The sequence below is a fragment of the Rhipicephalus microplus genome, chromosome 3 (assembly GCF_043290135.1).
Source record: "Rhipicephalus microplus isolate Deutch F79 chromosome 3, USDA_Rmic, whole genome shotgun sequence".
Classification (NCBI taxonomy): domain Eukaryota; kingdom Metazoa; phylum Arthropoda; class Arachnida; order Ixodida; family Ixodidae; genus Rhipicephalus; species Rhipicephalus microplus.
In genome coordinates, this window is record NC_134702.1 from 9,264,768 (window position 1) to 9,286,510 (window position 21,743).

Here is a 21,743-nt window from a genome sequence, read left to right on the forward strand (position 1 = left end):
AACAGCAAGCCATGTGCTTCTTGAGACATACAGGTTTCCTTGACTTCTCCATGTTGAATTTCCAGGCGACACCATTAGGTACTTAGAAGTGTGAATAAGTCCTCACTCCCAGCATGCAATCCATACTTGATGGCACCACATCCGTGGGTGCTGCTTTGTTGAAACTAGGGCACACATAATGCAAAAAAGTAAAAAAATGTTTATGGCCCCTCTACACTTCGTTACACCACTGCTTGAGCAGCTTCTCAAAGAACGAGAGACAGAGAATGCCTGCCCGCGCCGCGCACACACAGTGCCTTGTTTATTCGCAGCCTGCGCAGTTGTGGTGCTGCCTCCGGCGGTGATGGAGAGGAGGAAGAGGGGGGGCGTGGCCCGGCCTCATTCTTCAGGTCTCAGACTTTAGGTGGTGCGGCGGCGCGCGATATCCGGGGCTGGCCCCTGCCCCATGGTCCCCCTGTCTGGGGGGCCCCCATGGCCTTGTTGCCTCGGTCCGCCTGCAACACCACACACAACCATCATCAGTTCATGCACATGACTCGTCAGGTGGCTAACACTACAAGATGAAGGTCCACTGCACACGGTTCAAGACGTGCAGAACCCAAGCATAGCTCTAGCACTACAGAAATGAGTTTGTGAACAATGACCCCAATTAGACAAAGGTAAGTCAGTCACTTGTGTCTTCAAGGCTTCCCATAATGTGTCTTCAAGGCTTCCTACATGGCCAAAGAATCCCGGATCCTCTGTCCCATCTGCCACGTGCCGGAAATAACTCGCCGCGACCACCGCCAGCTCCAAAAACGATCAAGGCTGCCGTCGCTCTTTTTTGATCGGCCCGCCAAGACCTCCTGGCACAGGGTGCCCTGTCCATGCCACCCCAACCCACCATACCCCTCAGTCAACGACCTCCTCGACTTTGAAGAATGAGCTACCGCTTGTCGAGGGGGAGGGGGTAGTGTGGGTATTACCTAAGGTTTTGGTGCTCGAGCGAACGAGCTGACCTGCGACTGTGGAACGGCCGCCTGGGCAGTCGAGCTTGGGCCTGTGGTCAGTAAAGGTCATGTTCCTTACACTGCCTCTGTCTGCTTTTTGAGGGCTTCAGCGGACCCTGAGCCCTTAGCCTACAAGTGTCAAAAGAACCCACATCACCTGGATAAGAGTAGTGAAAACTGTAGCAGCATACATCATCTCTGCAAAGACGCAACGGGAGTCAGTGCCACACCTATACAGGTAGAGATCTCAATGAGTGCCTCACCTGCCTGATGCTGCTGCTGCCACTGCCTGGCTCCTCAGTAGGGCTGCTGTGCTGCGAAGTGGGCTGTGGAGGAGGACGGCGGTTGTCCGAAACAGTGCCGGTCCCCCTGGTAAGACGAGTCCTGGGAGAGCATGCCCTCGGCCTGCGAGCGAAGCTCCTCCCCCAGGAAGCAGCTCTCCTGCGACAGCTGTGACAAGGCACCCACTCCTCCGGGCTGCGACAGGGGCCCACTGCCGCCCGGCTGGGACAGCGCACCCTGCACACGCACATCGCGTCCCGTCAAATAAGACCTCTCGCGGACATCACCGAGTGGAATACATGGTGCAAATCTCTACAAATAGAAATACTGAATGGCAAGCCCTAAAAAAATAACAGGTAGCATGGCATGTTCAAGTGTTAGAGAAAAACAATGGAAACGAGTGGCGGGGACGTCAACATCCCGCGTGTTACCATACTAGGTATTAGATCAATAAAGTCTCGTAAATAGATATTTCACAAATTTAGGCACCTTTAACTTATAAATTGCTCGATATCAAAACAACTGAGCTGAAAAAAAAAAAACATGGTACTCAAAATGAACCTGCCTACACACGACGTCAGATTACAAATGATTAGCATGACATTGAATCTTGTTGCACGGTAATTGATGGCTGGATCGCGCACGCATTTTCACTAATACTGTACTTACATCGAATGTACGCTTGATGCAGCAGGCTCAAAACAAATACGTGCCAGAATGTACTTTAAACAAAAGAAGTGCATGCATTAGTGCACACCTGTTCTATGCTTCAAAATGCCTATGTTGTTTTTGTATTTCATTTCAATTGTTTCAAATATTTACACTGCAATAGTGTAAGAGTTTACAGTAAATGTAGAACACTGAAAAACACTTGCTATATTTAGACGCAGTTTCAATGGCTAGCATAAAAAAATTGCAACTGCACTAAAATATGATCGTTAGGAGCAATAGATGATTTCTGGCATCATTACAAGTGAGTTCATGCATTGCAATATACATCATCCAAGAACAATAGCACTACGGAAGACAATGAACAACGAACATGTTGAATTCTCACTAACTAGCCTTTGTAACCATTGTGCAATACACATGCATCCCAAAATTAAGAGGAAGACACTGATATTAAATGTGAGTTTTTCTTATTGAATATATTTTATTGAACTTAGGTGTGCATATGCAATTCATTCTGGTTTCAGAAATGTAATTATATTTATTGTACATCAACCAGTTCTCAAATTATGAGAAAATGAGCGAAGTCTATTTAGGTAATTTCTTATAGGGCATTGAGGCAGTTTCCATCAACATTTTTTGGTACAGTTTAAGGGGGGATGCTACACCTTCCAAAAACTCTTTTATTTTTGTGAGTACCTCAGCCAAATTTGGAGAGCCTATGTAGATTTTACTGCCGATTTCAAAAATCTAATTCTTTTTTTGCTGTGACAATTAGTTTTAAAGATATAATGAACTGCGACTTTTTCAATTAAGGCCTAATTAGCTAATTAACTGTAACTTGGATATTGATGTGCAACCTATAGAACCAATTCGGTATGTTCACAGTGTGCAATAAAGTATAAATCATTGTTCTGGGCTATTTCGAAGCAAAGTTGTGGGATGTTGAATATGACATGAAAAATTTCCCCATCTACACTTGAAACAAAAGATCCATTTAGAAAATTTTCGCCAAAAATTATTACAATAAAACTTACTTTACGACACATCCCCTGCATTTATCTTCGAAACAAAAAAGAAATCGTAATGATAACCCAGATAGAACAAGAGATATTGCTCCGGCATAATGGGAAGCACATGAAAATTGTCGTTTTGAGAAATCGAGAAAAAACGTGGGCACACATTTTTATTGCAGAAGATGCAACAAGACAACCTCAAAACGCACCAGAAGCATAGTCTGAATGCATTCTGTGCTCATGCCTCCTCTTCACTAGCTTCCGGAGTTCCAATGAGGCTGTTCTTTTCTTGTTGGAGACAATGCTGCGACGGTGGTCTTTTTCTCTCGCTCTCCTGGCACCAGTACTTGTCGCATTCATGTCCATTTCACCTAAGATTGCCGTTGCAGAATTCAAATTGCCCGTGTTGAAGCGCAGCACTGCTTCTGCAACAGCTGCTTCAACAGCGAACAGGGACGCATGGTGCTCCTTGGGGGCCAAACTCCAGATTACCGAATGTAGGCTCTCGTTGGAGTTCTGCGTTTTGCCGCGTTCGCACCTCTGAAGCAGGGCTCTTTCCGAAAGCCGGGTATAAACCGGTAGTAATGCCTCTGCCACGTCTTTCGGTAGATTGTAGGCATGCCTGGGGTCGGGCTCACCCGTTGCTTTTGCGGCATTGTGCCGACACCATGAAGTTTCACCAGCTGGGCACAGACTGTGGTCCGAGCATTCATCAGTGGAGGTGACGTGGCGGTATGTGGCCATCACAGCCTTTTGCATCTCGCCCACGTCACCTTCATGCGATTTCAGAGCCCGGCCATAATATGTGCTCAGCCTGGTGATCAGCTCACCTGTGAGCCTGCCTTTCCCACCAAGGCCTCTTTTCCCATCGCACTTTTGTTTCTGCACCAGGTTTCTCAATGCGGTGCCCATCCGTTTCTGTACATGATTAATACAGTCTTCCATCTGCACGTCAATGTAACCATACACCTTGGCGTCTTGTATGGCGCAAAATGTCCTAGAGTCTCCATCAGACAGCATAGTTGTGTAGCGCAGGCCATGGCGTTCAAGCGACCTCTGAAATAGAATTAGAGCCGCCTCCACTTCCATTTGCCCCGCTTTGCTGTTCGTATTTTTTTGGCATTTGTGGTTAGCCTTCCATTCTTGATAGCCCTCACTACTAGGCTTTGGGCCCACCTCGCAGCCTAGGCAAAAGTTGGAAAGAACGACGTAGTCCAACACGTAGCCACTAAATAATTCGATAACTGTGCCCACGCCGATGTGGGAAGAATGGCCTCGCGTCTTCCACGTGCCGTCGTAGCTAACGGCAATATTGCCCCGGTGGCCGAAGCACGAGTCATCATAAATTGTTCTAACCTTTTCCGCACATTCGCTCATAGCGGACTCAGCCGCTCGCGTTGCAGCGGGTGCCAGCGTGTTCTTCAAATGCCGCTGAAACGTCTTGTGGTGCATACCGCGGTGTGAGATGCCCATTGTTGCGAAAATATCGTTCATTTTCGTTTGGCCGCTGCCGGTAGCCACCATCGCCCTCGAAGCGAGAAGATTTACTTCAAACGGATTGCACGTTTTCGTGCCGTTCGCGCGGGGCGAAGTCCATTCATTCGCGATCTCGCCGCACCTTTCACACTGCACTAGCACTTTCACGGCAAGTCCGTAGTCCCGATCCCCTCTGACGATCGTAGCTGGTCCGTGGCAGGCTTTGCAACACAAGGCACCCATTATCGCGTTTAGGATATCTAGATGCATAAGCAGATAAGGAGCAGCGTGGTCCGAGTCCTGTGCGGTTGCCTCGCTACAACTCGCGGTGAAAAAGTCAATTTTCCGTGCAGTTGCTGGCGCCGATGAAAGCCGGTCGAGCGTCGCTTTCTCCCGGGCATGATTTTCTTCAACTTCGGCGTTTGTCACCACCTTGGCGTCGATTCGTAGTCGTCCGGAGTTCGCTTCACCGTCATCGTCGTCGGAGGCAACGCGCTCGGTCGCACCATCGCTGAACGGCCGCGGAGCGTCGACACATCGTTCGTCGGAGTCAACCAAGGGCTCTGATGACTTCGTAGACTTTCTCCCACGACCTTTGCGTTTCCTGCGACCAAATGCGTGCACGGTCCGATACTTTTTTGCGTTTCCAGGCATGGCGATACTATCAGAAGCTTCAGAGTGCTCTGCCGATTTCGAGGCGTCACAGCGGTAACCCTTTCAAAATGGCGTCGGGTCGCGTATGCAGGCGCAAGTCGCGAGCTTCCAGCCAACCGGAAAGCGCCATTTCAGTCACGTGCGCCGTTTAGCCAATGGCAGTGAGCGCGGCTCTTCGTCTTTGAGGCCCCGTTTTTCGAGCCGGGGAAACGCTCAATGTTGCTTACTGAATAAAAAAAACGGCTGAAAATGCGTTCTTTCAAACAAGACCAAAATGGCGCCGATCGAGCGCGTAGTTCCCGCGTATCGTAGAGCCGAAACCTGCGCTATTCGCCCTCAATTTAAAGGGCAGGACGCCCGTTTTCGGTTTTTTAAAGTTGAATAACGATAAAAGTTGATGGTATTCGGCTATGAAATTTTGTAAATAGGTGCGCAATGATGTCGGGAACGCGAAAAGAAGGTCCGCGAAAACTCGATTTTTTGGCTGATTTTCGGTCCCGAAGTGCCGCGTCCCCCCTTAAAAGCAGCTGTAGTCAAATATCTGGCATGTGGAGCTATGCTATTTATATTAATGCAAATAAAAATTTTCAATTGTGTTCATGCTTCATAATTTTCTGAAATGTATAGTGGAACTTCCATTATACGCCCACCAGTTACATGACGACCTGTGTTTTACGACGAATAGGTTTACGCGTTTTACGACGAATAGACCGGCAAATTCCCATAGGAATAACGTATTAAAAACCTTGGCTATACGACACAGTTTTAGGCCGACCCCTCATCTTATGACGACATTCAGATTTCGTCGAAAAGAGAAAAAATAACGCCTTTACTCGAATGAAGCGTGGACCAAATACAGCCGAATCTGGATAAATCGAACTCAAAGGGCCCCAAAAATTGTTCGAATTAAAAGAAGTACAAATTAATAAAAGCTAAATAAACGGAGGGCTCTCCGTGCAGTGGCGCATGTGCATTGAGCTAACTCACGAGGGGGAAGTTTCAGAAAACTTACATTTATTCACAAATCACAGGACATCCGTTATCAATTGAAGTAATTAGTGATGCGCGACTGCGCACGTTTGTCTTGCAGCGAGTCAATCAATTTCGCACGCAGCTTGCAAAGCATTTCTACTTCAGCATTCTCCTGGCAAGAGAAGTTGTACACAAATGTGCCGTTGTCAGATGGGAAGGAGATGCGGCGCGATGCGCTTTGTCCCAGAGTCTCACGTAACTCATCCACCCATCATCATCCCTAAGTCTGTCCCGGCACTTCCTCCCTCCTAGGTGCCGACACTTTCTGAAGACAACAACAGCAACTGCGTAGCTCTGCTACGCAGCAGCAGCACGGCCAGCACGTGACGAGAAAGGAGGAGCATCTCCACGCAGAGAGCAGATCGGCATTTGAGAGAAGACCAACACTCCCCGGCAGTTTTTTTTTGTTTTTTTTTTTTTTTTGCTCTCTTCGCACTCGTCGTTGAAAGGAGAAGGGTTACCTGGCAGGGACAGGAAAGAGGAAGCGTGGTACCGGCCCGCCCGTGAGAGACCCCCCCCTACTCCAGGGGCAGAGCAATGCTCCCGCAAGGGGCAAGGGCTGTAGAAGATGGTGCCTTTTCCTTTCCCTCAACCCATTCATTCAGCCCAGCGACTGCTTTCTTTACTTTTTTTCCTCTCTCTCTTTGCGCACAGCGTTGGAAGGAGAAGAGTCTTTACATGGCAGGGACAGGAAAAGGTGGTGGTGGTTGTGATTAGAGGAAAGAAAAGACACCTAATTTCTTCAGCCTGTTAAGGAGCACGGCACAGCGTCTTGTGGGAAAAGGAGAAGCATGACACGGGTGCGTTGCAGATCGGCATTTGAGATAGAGCAAACATTCTACCGCAGCCTTTTCTTTCCTTTTCGTTTACTTCGCCCGCAGCATTGAGGTGTCGCAGGTACCGCCGCGGGATTGGGCAGGGTGCTGAGAGCATTTTCAAAGCGCGGTATGTTCGAATTAACTGTCGCAAGTGCTTGCACGTTCGAATTACCGGGACCTTGTCGCGAGTTTGAATTAACCGGAAGTTCGAATTAGGCGTGTTCAAATTAATGAGATTTGACTGTATTCACGAGTGCAAACTATAAACTTGCGTTCCCCTAGGTTGACGATTACAAAACTAGAGAGCGAGACAAATGTCGCCTTAGAATGGAAAATTTATTCTCCTGGAAGTTCTAGGCTTCTACACACGCCGCAATCGCGTGTGCACGTATCTGGGGTTGTTACCTAGTCAAGCTCTATCAATGCAAAATGCCGGCCGAAAAGCTGATATTTTCTTGTTTCCGGTCCATGGAAACATTTTCTGGTCGACAAACAGCTGGTCTCCTGCCTTTGTCGCACTCCCAGTCACAGGTTTGTGAATGCATAAGGGCGCGATCCAGCTGTTTTCACTGTGAAAGATTACTTTCACTTGACGTCGACATTTATACTAACAGCAGAACATCACTAGTTGCACTTCACAAGGCCACAAGTTACAACATGAATAGCTCAGTCACACACAAAGACATTCTATGCAAACTCGTGGTCAGTCGCCATTATGTGATAGCGATGACACTGTGTCGGACTCTTCTGACGGGAGACTATTGGCAACACGGTTTCATTTTCATTTGCACGTGCAGGCAATTTTCGGACTATTTATAGGTAGAAAGATGCGCGATGGATTCAATTTCTTTTAAGGGGGGACATGGTGTGCGGAAATATTTTCTGTATTTGTGGACCAAACATGATGAAAATATACATGCTTATGTAGTTTCTTCAGTTGATTTTAAATATGCAAAAATTGTCATTGTAGGTCAATTAATTTAGAAGATACACAATGCTGCCACTCTATTGTTTTCGGAGAGAATAGAAAAGAAAGTGATAATCAAAAAGTAAATATTGTTACATACCTAGACAGTGCAATTAGCAATAAGTGCAATGCTGCAAGCAGATTTCAAATTAAAGAAAAACTAGTGATTCTGCAGATGATGAAAGTTGAGGAGTCATGTCATGGCTATCACATACAAAAAAATTTAATACCTTCTAAATTTATATGGGCAGCAAATTGAAATTCTGCTCTCAGCACTTTGTAATACACAGATTTGGCTTTACGTTCATGAAAAAATTATTGCTTTTGCTGTTCTAGACTGGAAGATATCAACCCGAAAATTTAGTAATGTCACCAAAAAGCATGTTTTCAGAAAACTGAGAAAAAGAAATAAATCTCATTCATTTACACAACTGCACTTGAAAATGCTCAGTATGCACCGGGCATGTAGTCCCTTTGACTATGAGTCCCTGTGTGGCGCTTTTTCAGGGACTGGTGCAAGTTTTCCATTGCTTGTCGCATCTTGACTGATGCTGCCGTGCGCCGTCGAACCTTTTCAGCCATGAGGCTGGGGCTTCGCCAGCTGGGGTATAGGCTCAGCTCTTTCATAATGTCTTATGTTGCCTTTTTATTGCCTGCATTGAACTTGAGCACTGATTCTGCCACAGCTGTCTCCACTGTGAATAGCGAAGCATGTCGCTCTTTTGGTGCCAGCACCCAAATCATTGAATGCAGGCATTCGTTGTTATTTTGAGTTTACCCTCGCTGGCATCGTTGCCACAGCTTTATGTCTGACAAGCGCTCATAAATGGGAAGTAAGGCTTGACAGATATGTTGAGGCAGGTTTCGACGATGTTTGGGAGTGGGCTCCCCCTTGGCCTTTGCCGCATGTTGTTTGCACCAGGAATTTGGACCAAGTGGGCACAGAGTGTGGTTTGCCACATCATCATTGGACGTGATGTGATGATATGTGGCCATCACTGCTGTGTGCATAGCATTAACATCACTACTGTGTGTCTTCAGAGCCCACCCACAATAATTGGTGAGCTTGGAGATGGGGTCTCCTGTCAAGCGGCCCTTTCCACCAAGACTCTCAAGGCCAGGGCCTTTGTGTTTTGCAATCAAGTTGCGCAAAGCAGTGCCCATACGCTTTTGGACACGATTACTGCAGTCCTCTTTTTCCTCTGGGATATACCCATACACCTTATCTTCTTGTAGCGCAAGGTAACTGCGGCTGTCCCCGTCGCAAACACCGTGGTGTAGCGCAAGTTGTGCCGCTCAAGTGACCTCCTGAAGAGGATAAGGGCAGCCTGAACCTCCATTTCCCCAGCTTTCTTGTCACTGTTTTTCTGACACTGGTGATGTTCCTTCCACGCTTGCATAAGAAGGGTCACCTCCCTTTGGGCCCGACTCGCATCCAGCACAAAAGTTGCTCAAAACAACGAAGTCAAGCACCAGCCCGCTGAACAATTCTATGAGCCGAGGTGCCGAGACCAATATGCGACGAATGACCACGAGTCATCCATGACCCACCAAACGACACCGCGATGTTTCCCATGTGGCCTATATTAAGTTCGGCATAAAGTTCGCGAACAGACCGCGCGCAGTCGCTCGTCAAATTGCGTGCAGCACGATCAGCCGCGGGTGTGAACTTCGTCTTCACGTAGTGTTGCCACGTTTTTGTGTGAAGACCCCGACGGCGGATGCCCATCAACGAGAATACATCATTCAGCGCGGACTGTCAGTTACCCGTTGCCCGAATGGGATGCGCGGCCGCCAAAACGTTCATAGCAAAAGGTTTCACGCGTTCATCGCTACGTACACGTTGCGAGCTCCCCAACGAGGCAGGCAGCCCCCCCCCCCCCCCCCCCCCCGCGCTCGAACACACAAAACACAACTTCCCGGCGAGTCCGAATTCCCGGTCGTCACGGACAATCTGCAGTTTTCCGTTGCATGCCTTGCACTTTGCAAATGCCAACAAAATGCTGTTCACTGTGTCCAAATCTATAAGTGTGAACGTGGTTCCTTCAGACGGCCGAGCTGCTTCGTCGGCACCGTCGACCACGAATGCGCGTTTTCGCTCCGTCGCTGCAGCGGACGACAACTCCGATAACTTATCTTCGCCTTTAGCTCGCTCCTCTTCCGAGTCAGATTGCTGCCGATAGATAGTATCTAGACGCACGCGACCGCTGCTCAAAGGCTCCGTGGCTGACGGACTTTGCACAGGCTCCGTGACAACTGATGCGGTTGCTAGGCCTTCCGTGGTAGCGTCGACGACTTCGCCATAGGACGGGGAGAGTGTAGCGTCTCGGGGGTTTTGCTGTATACGGAGCACATCTCGAAATTCACTACTAGCGTCCTTTGCACCTTTTTCGTACCAAACTAGTGCCGCGTGCGAAATTTGCACTCAGGATTTGACATCGTGAAACTTCTCCGCTGACACTGAGGCAAAATGGCGCGCATACCCGGAGCAGACAAAGCCAGGAGCCTCCACAATAGGGAATAGGGAAGCAAGCTTAAGTCATGTGCGCGAAGTAGCGAATAGGAAGGCGCTCTGATACTTCTTTTTGCCACTCATTTTACAAGCTGCCCATGGTTGAATTGGACCCATTCTGGCGGGAATTTGAAGGCGAAAGACGGCTCTCTCAAATGAGACCAAGTGGGCCGCGCTGGCACACATGAAAGGGCAGGGGCGCGTCACGAAAAATGTGCGATTTCAACATTGATTTCGGCTCAGATTTAGCTATAAAGCGCCGTATAAAGTGTCTTAGCGGCTAAAATAATGATATTATAGGCTAGAAATTCACAATATAAGTACACTAGTAGCTGTAGATTTCAAAAACGCAATAAAAAAAGAAACGAGGTTTTTAACGATTTTTCGGTCTCCACAAACCCTTAAACTTAAGAATAGGGATTCGCTCGCACCTCTTTCAACAAGTTACGCTGCCATTAGCAGTCGCTGGCAAGAATAATTTATTCTACCTTTCTAGCAGAGGCACAAGGTCGTACTGTGGGCTCATTCAGGCAGTCGATACCCATTTTTTGGGGCAAGGCTGACTGTCATTGCTATAATCGTAGTTTTCCGATTATATGACGCCCGGATTATATGACGATTTAATGTGGTCCCCTGAAAGTCGTAAAATCGGGGTTCCACTGTAATTGCCTTAACATTATTGTTTACAGAATGTTATATGTTCAACTTAGCCATAAACAAATAGCATAGCTCCACAGTTTGATTCCTTACTAGTTCAACGGTATAACATTTATTAAAATTGGCTCACACAAACATAACGAAAAGTTCCGTAAGGCTAGTCTGGCTGGAAAAAATTTGAGGCAAAAAAAATCGCATTTGAAGTTTGGACACTCGCTGGAGAAATTTCTAAAAGGAATCAATAAATTTTATTTAAATGTTCCCTGCCCATTTTCCTGCTGAACAAAACAATGTGTTTTAGTTCATCCAATAAATCATGTTTAAAAAAATTTCCGATGCGGAAAGCATGATCTGAGTACTAGCACGGCAAGTGTTTGGGGGGGGGGGGCAGGGGTCCAGAAAGGACTATGGGGTATGAGACTAAAGCCACCGGTTCCTCGTAAATTAATGAGAACTTGATTCTCATTCATTAACTGCCAGAACATTATTCATTAATTAACCACCCAAATGTTAGACAGCATGCTGCCCAGTGTATTACATTGCTACAAGCCGAATGTCGCTTACACTCAGCCCCGTGCAGATGTAGCGACACGAGACAGTGCAGAGAGCTCTACAGATTTCGCGTTTTTGATGCACGCGTTTCATCGAGATGTGGTTAGATTGGCTGCAAGATCGCGGAACGCTCGATCGACTTCGTAAGCATAGCGTGAGATGCATTTTACATTACGCTGCTTACGCGATTGTATCGCACACGCACTCAACAGTTACGTCTATATGGAGCGGATCTAAACGTAAGGCCACCGACTGCACCAAACTCTCGTTCCGAAGATGACTTCAGACGAGTCTTTTAGTACTTCGATTACAAAGACAAACTACCGGCACGAGGCAGAAACATGGTGCATCGAGAAACATGCACGACCGCAAAAGAAGACGCGCCCGATCAGACAGCCATGGCGACAAGCGCGTAACGAGGGGGGAGGGGGATGCGTTGGTCACACCAGCCAATGAGAAACGCGGAATGGCACTTCAAAAATGCGCTCTGAGCGAGAGCCAATTAGTAACTCGCGAACGACTTTAGGAAAACCAATGACGGCGGCCATTCTGATTGAACGACGTCATTTTGAGATGGTGATTTTGAGAAAGTAAACGGGTTTAATTCTAGCTCAATATGGCAGCGCCCGGACCACTGCAACACTCATGGCCCACACGCAAACTTAGATAAAATTTTGTTTTTGTTTGTTGTGGGCATTCTATTGCTGCGGGGTGCTTCAAAGGCCCATTTTACCGCATTTCCTGACCAAATTTAGTGTTACATATTTGAGAGTAGGTGCTCAGAAGTATGAACGTCCCGAAAAAAGTTTTGCAGAAAATCTATTTCTCGGCCATTTTTGTTCATTTCAAGACCTGCGTCCCCCTTAACAGGTAAGTACGGTACCTGGCTAGCTTGACTGTTGAACTGTGATCCTGACGGGGCCCGCCGCCCTGGGGGTGGCTGCTGCTGCTGCTGATTGCGGGCCGTGCGGCGAGGTGGGGGACCCTTGGCTGAGCCAGCAGCCCCTCGCCGCGCCTGCAGTGCCTGCTGGTGTTGATTGTAGAAGCGTGGTGGAACGTGTGCCATGTTCATGAACAGCCCAACAGGAACGGGCAGGCCCGGATTGGCTGCCGCCCGCTCGGCAGGGCCAATGTACGCCAACGGGTCGTGGTGCCTGCCAAAACCGGTCTCGGTGAAGTTCTCCTTAAGGGGTGCCCAGGCTCCACGGCCGGTGCCTCGCCAGTCCGGCCCACCGTTCAGCTGGGAAGATCGGTCGTACACGCTGCCGGGTACCATAGCCTCACGGGCGTCAAACACGGTGGTGTTCATGAAGTGACCACCCGGGTTCACCGTGTTGACCAGCTTGCGTGGCTTGCTGAACTGGATCAGGCTTTCCTTGAGGTTGTTCAGGGGGCCCTCGACCAGCACCCTGTTCTCCTTATAAAAGGTCAGCAGGTGGTTCCAGAGAGGCTGCTTAGATAGAACCTTGGGGTTGCCCACAATTATGAGACCATAGCGAGCCCGTGTCAGCGCCACGTTCAACCGACGGGGGTCGTTGAGAAATCCAATGCCCTGGTGTTCGTTGGACCGTACGCAGGACATCACAATCAGATCCTTTTCTCGGCCCTGCAGGTGAACAATACCGATTAGGACTGAAACAAATAATAAACAAATAGCTGGATTAGACACCAATGTCCAAAGCAAGCACACAAGTATCGTTCAACCTTCACTGCAGGTCTCCCTCAAGAAAGCCTATTTTAAAACATTTTTATACAGACAGGCCTATGGATGCCGCAGTTAGAGACCGTTAAGAAAGTGAAAACAATGTTGTTCTTGTGCCTCTGCATATTTGCAGATATTCAGCACTACAGTAGAGTATTCTATAGATCCTTCAATCCCTACAATGAAATAACATACTTATAACATAAAAGATCTGCATTTTGTTAGGAGCACATGAAAGAGAACACTACGGGATGAAGCTGTCATTGAACAAAGATCAGTGAAATTAAAACGGCCAGCAAATTTGCCACAAGATTTCTAGAAGTTTAGTACAACTGGTTTTCAAGTTAGCACAAGTGAAACATTTTTATGAAAACGAAAACAACAGGCCTCTCCATGACAGTAACACAAAGCTACAAAAAGTAAGCTAGCAGCGTTTCTTGGGAAAAATTATGCACAGCACATGGAAATTTTTTTCCTTTAGAGGGATTGAGCATAACATTAACAGCATTCCCAAGTGGTTGTATTATCGTCCCAGCTGACCAGCAGCCTTGCAGCTGGCAGGGCCAATTCTGCAGAGCCTTCCTTCTCAACGCACTATTATTCTACGGTAGCTTTGTGCTACTGTCCCATTTATCATGCAGGTGTCCAAAAACTTACTTGGAAGGCGTCCACGCTGGCGACCTCTATTTCCTGGTAAAGCTTGGCATGCAGGGCCCCCTGGAACTGCATGTGCTGCACCAGGTAGGCTCGCTGGCCCTCGTAAGGCGTGATGACGCCAACCTGCTGCGGCTTGACGCCACTGCGCAGAAAGCGTGTGCAGATCTTCTCCACGAGTGCAGCCTCAGTTCGGTTCAGGTAAGAGGTGCCACTGCCCGCCATCTCCTCCTGGCCCTGACAGGCGTAGAAGAGCATCGGCCTCTCCGGCTGCGGCCACGGGAAGTCCAAACCGCGCATGCGGCGCTCGTCGGCAAACACACCATTCTGCAGGGAGCCCTCGTAGAAGAAGTTGGATGGGAACTGGGCGAGCTGAGGGTGCATACGGTACTGCACTTCCAGACGCAAGGGCCTGATACCCAGCACAACGAGCCGCTCGAAAAGCGACTGCGAAAGCCCAGCACGTGCTGCCTTCTTGCACATCACCACAGGTCCCAGCTGGCAATGGTCACCCACCAGGATTAGCTGCATTGAGTTAGCCATAAACAAGTATGAGCACGTTTCTTGTGAATCTTACACTAAAACATTAACAATTATAATTAGGGCTGAGCAAATGGTTATAACAGCGCTATGCTTGCTGCCACAGTGCTTGCAATATACAACACTCTACTCCGCAACAGCAAGCTTCTTTCATTTTTGTAAAAGTGGTACACACTGAACACGGACCCGTACAACAATTGAGGCAGCAGCGATCGGCACCCCTGCACGCTCAGGTAGTCGCTGGCAAAGCGTGCAGTAGCGGCGCGACTCCGCACACATAGGCTTTTTATTCGATGATGTCATACTGGCGCATTTTTCTGTTGTCGTGACATCGCCTTCATTCTTTGCCAACGGTTACCAGAAAAGGCACTGCCGCAATTGTGCGGAAGCCGGAATATGTAACTGATCAGCTGATTCCATGCTGTCACAGCAGTGCAACTGTAGGCAAATGCAGCAGCGCAAGTGTACAAGGTGCCAACTACACGTACTCTCTGTTCACGATGTGTGCTGTCAACATCACTTTTGGTTCCAAAGCCACCTTATGGCACAACAATGGCAAAATTAGACAAACAAGACCCGTTTGGAGTTGCAAAGCATAGAAATTTCCAGTTGGCGCAGGTTTCCCACCGCTGTCACTCAATTTTATTCCCGGCCTTTCCTGACTTGCTGCTTTCATGACAAGGAATTCTTTGTTATAGCACGCTGGCGATTTCCTCAAAATGAGAATGCTCCTTATCGTGGGCTCATTCTCACCTGCTTGGCCCCAAGCACAACAGGCACCATACACTCCGGCTCAGTGGCCTGCATGCTCTCGTCGATGAGGATGGAGTGGAACTTGAAGCGCGCAAGCCGAGGGTCTCCTGCCCCAACGCACGTACAGCAGATGACATCTGCAGCCTGCAAGAAACAAGTATGCCCAGGCTTGATGCTTTGGATGCTCGACATCTTTAGAACTTCTGTCTAAGTAAAATGCTATTTGCGAGTGACACATTCCGCAGCATTAATCGGAAAATTTGAACAAAAGTTTACATATACCGACTGACGATACGGTTGAATCCCGCTATAACCAAGTCCGCTACACCGAAACTTCCACCACAATGAATAGTTTTCGATTCCCCATCAGCCGCCCATAGAAAATAAGATAAAAAATATCTTGTCACAACGAATACTTTGTCTGGATACTTCGGCGACAACAAAGTTTTCACGAGTACTATCACCTAAAAAAATGGAACTTGCCAAGAATCGTCGCGAAATTCTGCTACTGACTCAGCAATTTCTAGTTGGCTCCTGACATCCAGAGCACAAGGCCGCATCACAACGCCTGTGTCTTCATTGGGGATGCGTTTTCTGCCATAATATGTGCTTCCAGGTAAATTTTTTACCATTAGATGCTCAACGACGGGTCGCCCAAGCACCATGATGCTGCCAGTGGGTTTGATGCACATGCGGGCTGCGGCAAAATCGTTCAAGAACTCTCGCCATGTTTTCGACGTCGCGCTCAGAACAAACTACCGCTCGTCGACCCTTGCCCAGTGTTCGTGAATCACATCAACGGCGTTATAATGGCGCACCTAGTTTAAGCGCAACTACATTCTGACGCTACTGCTGGGAATACAAATGTGGTCGTGACGATTACGGGCGACTACGAAAGTACATGTGCCGACTCGACCAAATACCGCTGGCCATAACGCTGTGGACAAAACCGCGTCAATGCGAACAAAGGTAGCAACGATGCAATTCTAAAGGCACATGCATGGCCAGCGCAGTGCCCGCCGATTGAAAACGGAACTATCGTTTGCCATGACAACTGCGCAGAAAAGGAAACCATGGCCGTTATCGGTGCGTTCATCAATAGAGTACACAAGGAACATTCCCAGCTAACAGAGGTGCAAATTGAAGACAATAAATAAAGCTGCAAAACTGGAGGAAGTGTTCCCGGCTTTCCCAACGCTTACCAATTGATATGGTAGTGCAGAGCTTCGGCACTTTTAGTTGCAGTTTTCAGTTGGCCTCTAGCACAGCTTTGGCATGCTCGTTCATAGCCCTGCGTGCTCAGCCTGCTTCAAGGGTCTGAATATCGTACTTTCTTCAGTATAACACGCCCCTGCATATAACTGGCACCCCTGACTGCAAATCGCAGGAGAAAAAAAAAAAAAGCACCACGTATTGACGGCAGGCCGCCTTCCTTAAATTACCGTAAAGGTGCATTGTGAAGCCAACTTGCACACTGAAATAGTTGCATGACCTACTGGCCTACGTTAGCTCCAAATTTTTAAAAATATTTTGATAATGTTATACGCGAAAAAATACTATCACTTGGCGAGAATGTGAAAAATGGGCAGGGGAGCTGGCTGCTCATTCATTGTGAATCCTGCGGCTGCGCACCGATATTCAATGCATGCACAGCTATCAAGAGATTGTTTGACAAGCTTACTGGATAGATTATTGAGGCTGAGGCTATCGCATCACTGGGGTCTAAGTGTGTCAGAACTACCTCGTTTATACTCAGTGATAATAAATTGTATTTTCTATGAAATTGATTTTTGTGCACATCTTGCATGTCATGCAATGTTGTTATTCTGATGATATAGGCAACCGCACGGTGGTAATAAACATTATGTTGGAAGTTAGTGCCTGTGTCGTGTGTCCTCTTCTTGTGCCCCATTTCTTAGTGCTGTTTTCAGTCATTCCAATACACCAAGAAGCCCAAATTTCGACAGTACCATAACAGAATGACAAATGACCATCAGTTAACAAGACTGTCTAAAAGTGCAATTTGTTGCAATATTAATTCAATGTTTTTTCCAATAAATCTGTTATTAGTGGGCACCAGTCCCATATTTCCTTGCCCTCGTTCCTTCGCAACTTGTGGGAATTGAGGCTAGCCCGCCGCCTTTACGTGGGCTTTGCTGCCTTTTCTGCCGTTCTCATGTCCTGACACGTCTCCCCTCCCCCGCTGTCTGCCGCGCTGGGAGAGAGAAGGGTGATGCTTAACCCCTCTCACCCGGTAGCGAATGTCGACTGCGGCGCCGCCCGCGAGGTTTCCCGAGAGGTTTTGAGTGCGGGTGTCGGGAGTGAGTCAGATTTTCTCTGGGACAGCTTATGGTGAGCACGCATTCCCTTTTTCCGTCCGTCGACTCCCGGTGTTTGGAGCTCGTCGAACTTCGCTCACGGCGCCTTGCGCAGGCGCCATCCGAGGCGAACGCTCACTTTTTGTTGCCCCTTTGCGTACGCTCGGCCGAAGAGCGGTACGGTGTCTTAGTGCGTGGTCAAACTGCGCCGACCCGTATCTCCTCGAAGCGATCGCAAGCGCCTTTGCCTTCGCTCGAGCAACCGGACCTTGGTCCCGGTGTCTCCGTGAATCACATTTACCACGGAGACGTGCTCGCGGCACCCCTGTGTAATACTTCTCGCCCGTGACGTGGATAAGACCATTTGCTTTACCGTCGCACCTTTGCAACGGGCTCTGTACTGCGTTTTGGTGTTGCCACAAGCAATAAAAAGCTGCGAACTTGAGCAGTATCGTATTTTCACCAAGGCGATGGTTAAAGCCTGCCCTGCGGCTCGCCAAGACCGGACCCACGGTAGTAGCTGTACTCCGTCAGGATACGTGTCACTACAGACCCCAAATCATTTATTATCAGTATGAGTAATTACTCTTTTTAAATCTGTATAGCACAATACAAGCCCCCAAAAAGTTCAAAAATTATCAGCTCTGTGCGTCCCTGTTTCAAATGGAGCCATACCTAATTACCAGCCATAGCATTTATCTTCAGCAAAATCCAGAACTGCACTCATGAGGTTCTTCATCGCAAAAACATGAGATTCCACTCGCCAAAGCACGCTCACCTCTAGGAGCTCGCGCTCACAGGCCTTTTTGAGCATGCGGTAGCGCTTCTCGTCAGCCGACGACAGCTCGCCCGTCTCGTCCTTGAGCTGCTGCAACTTGTGCAGCTCCGAGTGACCATCCATGCTGCGGATCTGGTTGTGCAGCGCCAGGAAGGAGACGGGTGAGTTCAGGGCCTCTCGACTCTTTGCGCACAAGCGAACCACCCGCAGGCCCGTCTGGTGTACTTTCTCCGTCAGCTGGTCCACGGCAATGTTGCTGGGTGCACAAACCAGGACAGGCCCGGTGCTCTGTTTGGCCAGGTGGTACACAACCGTGGCCGACGTTACAGTCTTTCCCGTACCAGGTGGACCCTGGATGAGCGACAGTGGCCGCTGCAGCGCATGCTTCACTGCATAAACCTGCGAGCGATTCAGCTCGGGCAACTGGGGTGCTGAGAAGTGCTTGGGCAGAGGGCATCGCATAACCACATCTTCAACCTCGTGGCCTAGCAACCGGTGGTAGATGTACGCCGACACCGAGCACTCGTCAACGGCAAACTTGCGGAGTGCAGCCTGCATCCTGCAGTGACGACCATGCACAAATTATGACTCCGGCAGGAGACAAACAGTTCTGATATTTTTCTAACAGAAGATGAGCCCTCTAAGCAGGAAAACAATGCACTTATTTGCCCCACTTAACAATGGTGTGTAGAGCAAATGTGGCCTTTTTTAAAACAGCTACACTAAACAAGAGCGGTGCATTGTGGAATAAACACGGGGGCACAGACTGGAAGGTCAATACGGGTGTATTGTCTTCTAACCTCTGTCGTCGTGCTGTTGAACTATCCTACAATGCATTCATACGAACTAACTCTGTTTTCCCTACAATGGTAGAGCACACAAAAAGCTTTTTTGCATGGTCAGCTCCTTACATTATTAGCTGTTCATTGAACTGACTAGCAAGCGGCAAGTTGAATTTTTTTTTCTTGCCCAGTACATTTTTCGAGGTGTTCACTTACAGGGCTCCTAAACATTACAACGAGCAAGAAACTACATTACCCTGATGTGGGTGTGTTTGAGACTCAGCAGAAGCCACCCTTACATATTGATAGGCTAATTATAAGGCCTGATGTAGCAAAGATATACATACCTGTCAAAGGAAGTGGACTTCCACACAAAGTCAACCACAAAATTAGATGTGCACTCTGATGGGACACCCAAGTTGGTCTTCATTTCGATGCCAACTTCCTCACTGTAGTCTGTGTAAAGCAGTCAAGGAAAAAGCATAGAACAGAAAACACCCATACCACGAGCATGCAACAAACACAAAAACAGTACTTTACTGCTAGAGTGTAATAATACCATGTGTTACCAGCAGGTGCACAGGTTTTTACTGCTGCAAAAAGAATTCTGGGATGTGGGTTCATTACTGAAGGTATCTAGCTGTCGCTTTACTAGCTCTTTTAGTCACATACTGCTATTCCAAGTCAGCTGAGCTTTGTTTAAAAGCAGTGGATTGTTCATTTAACAGCCACCAAGTGAATGCCGCTGTTTTGTGTACCGTGAACTTACTAGATGCTGCTGGGAATTTACTCACAAAATATACTCACAGTTTAGGCCCCTTCTTTCTGAAGTTCAAAAAAAAAAGAAGAAAGAATCTCACGAATTGTGCAAGCAAATATAGTGAAATCAATACACAGTTTACCAATGCCCATTTATGAGGGCCCTAGACTCCTGAACACTCACCGAAAACACACTGCATAACGTTTTTGCGCTATAACATGACAATGCATCCAAGAACTGAACCTATCACCTCATGCTTAGCAGCACCACAAAATGGCCATTGAGTAACCACAGCTGGCAACAAGACAAAAAACAAGGGGGGAGGGGAGGAGAGATCTATGAACTTTCACCCAGAGCTCTACAGAACATTAGAACTATTCCCAGATTAAGAGGATACTGTCAGGTATCTTGATGACATGGCCTACACCAGACCATGGCTTGTGCAGTTCCCCAAGGTAACGCAGTCGTAGCTCATCACCATGCATCAGTCGCATATCTGCACGAGAGATATAAACAGAGAAATAGCAATAGTCATTGAACGTGCTCGAGGAGCACCCACCAGGCTTCGTCATACAATGCAATCTACAAACAACAAATAGTACTGTGAATAGTTCAGCCAAATTCTGTACTCCATGCGCATCATGTAGTGCCTCCTAGCAGAGGGTGAAGCTGCCAATCAGGGGGGGGGACACCCCATTCAATTTATTTTTCAATTTTTTGATTTGAGGGTGAAGCTGCCAATCAAGGGAGGTGGGGGGACACCCCATTCAATTTATTTTTCAATTTTTTTATTTGATGATGAATTTTAATCAAACTTCCATTTTCTATGTATTTTGACATGCTGATTTCAAACATGCAATTACTTTTCCTGCCCAAATACACTTCAAAATATTGAAGAATTTGTGTTTTTTGCATTGGCTAATCTGGAGAGAGAGAATAAAACATTTATTTGCGACCAAGGAAGGAATATCTGTGAGTGGGTTCCTTTGTCCGGGATCCCATTGGCATGGGCCACTGTCCTCGCTCGTCTCGCGAGGGCTTCTTGGGTCTTCGGATCCGAGCTGGGCAGAGCTGCCTCCCACCCTACAGTGTTGTGCTGTGCTCTGGGTTGTAGAGGGGGATTGTGTGGGAATTCCCTTACCATGTGGTACAGGGTGGCTGTTTTAGTGACGCAGAACCTGCACTGTGGTGCATATGTGTCGGGATCTATCTTGGACAGTATGTATGGATTGGAGTAAGACAAGGTGTGCAGGCGACGCTGCGCTACCAGAGATACTTTACAGAGCTTTGGCCCCGAGGGCGGAAGTTTCCATCCCCGGGGCCAAATGTGACTTGCCACCGCCTCGATGCAGTGCGTTTGAAACGAGTTTATTCTGCCAGCGTTTGTGTTGATAAGACGCTGACATGGCCATCAGGTACAATGAGAGGTGCAGTGCTTCGCCCCTGCTCTTGCCGTTCGCTCTCTCTCCTCCCTGCCCCTCACGCTCCTGTAAGCTCGCTCCTATGTTATAAACGGAATGATGCACGCGCCTCACTCTCGACCGTTCGCTGGCTGATGAATGTGTAAATGAATGGTTACGATATAAAGCCTCGTCTCGTCATTAATTTACACCATTAAAATTACTACACCAAGTACTCTCCGCGCAAGAAATGCATTTGCATGTCCTCACGATTTCTTCCGGGGAAGTGGGGGCAATCCCTCCCCCTTTTATTTGAGAAGGTGGCAAGCTCAGTGTTGCCGGACTGAGCGATAAAAAAGCCAAACACGAGAACTTTTCAACGATACAAAATAGACAACGATACCAAAATGGGTCGGTCAAGATTGATAAGTG

The 21,743-nt window shown here is 47.9% G+C and overlaps 1 protein-coding gene across 1 annotated transcript in view; it reads right to left on the reverse strand.

The window, feature by feature from the left end:
• Window positions 1-267: 267 nt before the first annotated feature.
• Upf1 (Upf1 RNA helicase) overlaps window positions 268-21,743 on the reverse strand; it is a 43,192-nt gene continuing 21,716 nt past the window's right edge. Inside the window, exons 5-12 of the mRNA XM_037433532.2 lie at window positions 20,309-20,407; window positions 19,499-19,607; window positions 18,370-18,928; window positions 15,274-15,417; window positions 13,984-14,505; window positions 12,508-13,230; window positions 1,253-1,508; window positions 268-494 (exon numbers count right to left, since the gene is read on the reverse strand). Coding sequence (XP_037289429.1) covers window positions 1,287-1,508; window positions 12,508-13,230; window positions 13,984-14,505; window positions 15,274-15,417; window positions 18,370-18,928; window positions 19,499-19,607; window positions 20,309-20,407 — 2,378 coding nt within the window. The 3' untranslated portion in view covers window positions 268-494; window positions 1,253-1,286. The remainder of the gene's footprint in view (window positions 495-1,252; window positions 1,509-12,507; window positions 13,231-13,983; window positions 14,506-15,273; window positions 15,418-18,369; window positions 18,929-19,498; window positions 19,608-20,308; window positions 20,408-21,743) is intronic.